The following is a 4,963-nucleotide window of genomic DNA, read 5'->3' on the forward strand; positions in this document are numbered from 1 at the left end:
TTCCCCCACCAAATTCACTGCATTGGAAATACAAAATAGCCCATTCTGTGAAGTATCTTGTTGCAAATTACATGGTCATTTTTACCGTTTTTAAAAGTTATTAAACTATTTACAATTAATTTAGAAATAAAATACATATTTGTTCTTCTCTGAATAGGTTTTCATTGTGCCTCTACCGTCTTCATATAACCCATTCAGGTTACCAACCCATCTGTAACTACTCCATATTCATCAAATATTAAACGAGGTCAGCAAAATGCATGTTACACGTATTAGATAGGCTATCCAAAGTTATGGAGAATAACAGAGTGAGATAGTGGATGGTGGACCTAAAGCACCATTTAGTACTTAATCCCTTCCTTTCTTCATTCAATGTATTCAATCTAGATGTGACAGTGATGAAATTCAAATATGACTTTGATGGTGAACTGTGGTGGAATAAGGACACGACAGAGGAGGTAACTTCATTCATTGCCTGTTTATTTTATTGTAATAACAACAGAGCAGGAACTGGAGTCCAATGGTGGACTTTCATGATGGTCTTATCTGTATTTGTCAGCCAGGGCAGCGGACAAGGCTGCAAGGAATTTATCCACAGCAATGTGCACTTCGGGAGTGAAATCCGTAGGGAAGTGAATAGCCAGGGTCACAAGGATGTTGTGGGACAGGATCTGAAAAGTATATTTTAAAAGTTAATATTGAAGGATTGTGCTTTAGCAACAGACAGAGTGATCAATATACAGACAATAGGTTATCTGTGGGCAAACCTTGAAGTTTCCAGGGTCAACGCGCAGCTTGAAGGCGTGCAGATCACTGAGAGCACTCATTCCCCCTACGAGGTCGTCCATCAGTCCGACTGCTTTACCAATTGCACCCATGATGATGCCTCCATGGTTCTTGACTGGCCCAGAGCCGGGGCTCAGGTCAGCCCAGTGGGAGAAGTAGGTCTTAGTCTGGGGGTAAGCAGTCAGCATCCTGCAAAGGAAGGTACAGAATAGTTCGATTCATATTGGAGTTTTTGTTAGATGCTGAACTTTTAAGCATTACGAGTATCATATTTCTCCCAGCGTCTGTGTCTACAACGTAATGAAATGAGTTTACTTATTGTATGTTAAAATGCTTATTCGAGGTAGGCACATAGGCCGCTGTCATCAGTTTAAACACAATCATTCTCATCATTCGTTCATTAAGAAGGCTTACCTCCCCAAAGCCTCAGCGCCGAGGACATCTGCCTTTCCACCAATCTTGCCCCAGAAGGCCTTGACCACAGATTTGTCCTTTGCTGTCAGACTCATTTTGCTCCTTTCTGATTGGCCTGTATTAAATATACAAGAAATTATCTGAAGATGACTGCCTACACAACTAGGTCCCTTTATATCACAGTAGAGCGGCAGACACGCCCAGCTACTATGGTACACTCCCCCTACACTGCAACCACCTTGGTCAAAATCCAAGAGTAAGAAACGTTCTTGGCTTTTATAAAATATTAAGTTAGCGTTTTATATTAAAAGCCCTCTGACATCTTATTGAAGTTATGTTTCTAATAATATCCATAATTAATATTTTAGCGCAATGCAAATACATTCATTGTAAGCATATATTTCCAGTAGGTTCATTCTAAAGTTGCAACAGCTTTTGCCGAAACAGACAAATATGAAATCTTTAGTTAATTGGCTAAATTACATGCATTTAAATCAATTGCATCAGATGCAACAGAGATGTCAACAATTTTACAATTTGTTTGATTGATATAGACAATATTTTTTGTTTTATTTTTATCGTTGCATAAAACGAAATCTTTCAGAGTAGCCTAATCGAGCATGTAAAATATATATTACATTGGTAAATTATATTGTACAAATCAAATCCACCTTCAAATACCTGCATATTATTTATTCAAAGTGACGTGTTTCACATTTGTATTTTTTATTTAACTAGGCAAGTCAGTTAAAGAACACATTCTTATTTACAATGACGGCCTAATCTGTATCTATGATATATGCCTACACTGGGGTTCAATGGAAGTTGGACATGATTCCCAATTATAAGGTTGATTGGACTTCGAATGATGATCGACAAAAAAGTCAGAGGAAGAAAGAGGTCATGCAAGGACATGGGTACACACCTATCTACAAATAATACAGGACATTTCTGCTTATCATATTTAATGTCTTGAAATTAATCACTTAAAATGGGCGGGACCGGTCTGAAATACCCCGATTAAAAAAATGGAAGGCGTCATTTTGTCGTAGATAAGAAACTGTGCCAAATTATAGGCCGGAATTATGTTGAATTATCACATTTTCCAAATTCATAAGAATGTTTAGTGGTTGCATCTCTTTCTAATTTTTCATTAGAATAGCCTTATACATATACACTGCAATGAAGGACGTATAATCTTCGGAAGAGTTTTGCCATAACCTTGCTTTTATTCTTGCAATCAGAGGAATAAATTAAACCTGATAATTAAGCTGTTATCATGTTAATTTTGAAACGCTGGTAATCTAGATAAACTGTATAGGCCTATTTACATATGCTTCCATCTTTTAGGATCTAATCTACAGACTTGATTCTGTAACAGCTAATACATTAACATTTACTGTTGTTTTTAACAGATACATTATTGGAATTGATGTCACCAAGTTCGAGATCTGAAGCGCTCACTTGGCCAATACTGATCTTTGTCAGAGCCAATCATATGCGCCGCCTCCAGTGGGCGGAGTGCACTCATAAATATAAATTGCACGCAGTGTCTCCCTACACAAGACATTAATTTGTTTAATCTTGTTGCAAAACCGGAAAACAAACACTGACAACATGGTTGAATGGACAGACGCAGAGAAGAGCACCATCAGTGCTGTCTGGGGCAAAGTAGATATCAATGAGGTCGGACCACTGGCTCTGGGAAGGTAGGTCATGGCTTCAGCCTCATTCAAATATATCATCTAATACAGTTTATAGTGGAGATGATCATGAGTAATTATAACACTATTATACGTGTCCTGTTATCGTATCATTACTATTAATATTGAGTTGATATTGTTACATTTGAATGGAGCATGTTAGAGTATTAATTAGGCGTATAATTGAAATACATTTGAAAATAATTCACATATTTCGGTGTTCTTGCAATGACAGAGTCCTGATCGTCTACCCCTGGACTCAGCGTTATTTCGGCTCTTTCGGAGATGTATCAACTCCCGCAGCAATCATGGGCAACCCCAAAGTTGCTGCTCACGGCAAGGTCGTGTGTGGAGCTCTGGATAAAGCTGTGAAGAACATGGGCAACATCTTGGCCACATACAAGTCACTGAGCGAGACCCACGCTAACAAACTCTTCGTCGACCCTGACAATTTCAGGGTATGCCTTCTGTCTTGAGAAATAGGCTTATATTTTATGCATTTACATTTACATTTAAGTCATTTAGCAGACGCTCTTATCCAGAGCTTTACTGATGTAAGCCTAAACACATAACAATCAGAGCAACACGTCTAATTCCAAAGGTAAAAGAAAACCGTCAGTCTTATTTAACATAGTCCTCCTTTGTCTTTTGTCCACAGGTGTTGGCTGACGTCCTCACAATTGTCATTGCCGCCAAGTTCGGAGCCGCTTTCACTCCTGAAATTCAGGCAACCTGGCAGAAGTTCATGAAAGTGGTTGTCGCAGCCATGGGCAGTCGGTACTTCTAAATGCACCCCAGACAAGTGATTGTGTTCTGACATCCCCGCCTGAGTGAAAATAAAGACATTGAAACAAACTATTGTAGTTGTATTTATTAAAATCTTTTTTTTAGGAGGGGGGCAGGTTCAGTTCCACGACAAAATTCTTAACATCAATAGACTACTAACAGAGCAGCCAAAGTGCATGGTTAGATGCATTTTTTGCCCTTCTGCATCACTTCATTAACAGAAGATATCTGCTAAACATAGAATCAAGATGTCTATCCTGTCGGTGACTGCGGATAACAACCGAACGATGCTGACTACAAACACAAAGGCTTTTCAATCATACTGAACTCAATTTCACATTCAATCAATTGAGTTATTTTGCCACTAGGCTACTGTGTACTTTTTGCAATGATGTGCTCGATCTGTGATTTAGTCCATTGTTGCGTAAAGCATAATAATCCGTCAATAGCCTATTTGCTGCCATAGTCAAAGTGATTGCATACGCAGGTTAACACCCGTAGTAAAGTCTGTGTTTTGATCAAAAAAGCAGTCAAATCTTATTAATTGAAAATCATGAATGAGCTCCCGATCATTGTCGTTTAAAAAAACAGGTTTATTATCACTAAAGCAACAATATGGTTTTAACATTGTTGTTTTATAGGTTGCTACAACATAGGCCTATTGGATCACCAACAAGCTCTCGAGATCTGCCGAGCAAACGTAGTCTTCTCCCACTGATAATGAATTGCCTTCCATTCTGAAATGTAAAATGTTACACTGCGTTGTCATCTTACACCTTGAAGACGTCAAACATCCTATTCTCATGTTAAACAAGGTTGTTTGAGTCCTGCTTCTTTCAAATATTGAATACAATTATACAAAGATTTGTGCTATAGGCTATGATCTGAGTCTGACCCAAGATAGCAAATAAGGTTGTTATGCTGCCGTCAACCGGGGGGGGGGGGAGTTCCCAAGATGGTCCCATTTCACTATAGTTCCATAAATGACCTTGTGTTGTTGTGTGGCAAGTTACAGCAGGGAAATCAATCATGCTATTCTGCTTGTAGGCTATATGACAACACAGACTCATGTCTGACCACAACATACAGCTAGTTCGGAAAGTATTCAGACCCCTTGACTTTTTCCACATTTTGTGACATTACAGACATATTCTAAAATTGAGAAAAACAATTTAATCAATCTACACACAGTACCCCATAATGACAAAACGAAAAGTTATTTTTAATGTTTGCAAATGTAACATTTACATAAGTATTCATATCCTTAGCTATGA

At 38.3% G+C, this 4,963-nt stretch overlaps 2 protein-coding genes across 2 annotated transcripts; one reads left to right on the forward strand and one right to left on the reverse strand.

Moving 5' to 3' along the window:
• Positions 1-459: 459 nt before the first annotated feature.
• Positions 460-1,366, reverse strand: LOC123999331 (hemoglobin subunit alpha-1-like). Its single transcript, XM_046304973.1, has 3 exons — positions 1,201-1,366; positions 768-975; positions 460-671 (listed from the first exon to the last, which is right to left on the reverse strand). Exons 1-3 carry the CDS (start codon positions 1,293-1,295, stop codon positions 543-545), a joined length of 432 nt encoding a protein of 143 aa, XP_046160929.1. The 5' UTR covers positions 1,296-1,366; the 3' UTR covers positions 460-542.
• Positions 1,367-2,747: 1,381 nt separating this feature from the next.
• Positions 2,748-3,758, forward strand: LOC124000123 (hemoglobin subunit beta-1). The gene is made up of 3 exons (XM_046306282.1): positions 2,748-2,909; positions 3,139-3,361; positions 3,562-3,758. Exons 1-3 carry the CDS (start codon positions 2,818-2,820, stop codon positions 3,688-3,690), a joined length of 444 nt encoding a protein of 147 aa, XP_046162238.1. The 5' UTR covers positions 2,748-2,817; the 3' UTR covers positions 3,691-3,758.
• The last annotated feature ends 1,205 nt before the right edge of the window (positions 3,759-4,963 follow it).

Source organism: Oncorhynchus gorbuscha, linkage group LG16 (assembly GCF_021184085.1).
Source record: "Oncorhynchus gorbuscha isolate QuinsamMale2020 ecotype Even-year linkage group LG16, OgorEven_v1.0, whole genome shotgun sequence".
NCBI classification, from domain to species: domain Eukaryota; kingdom Metazoa; phylum Chordata; class Actinopteri; order Salmoniformes; family Salmonidae; genus Oncorhynchus; species Oncorhynchus gorbuscha.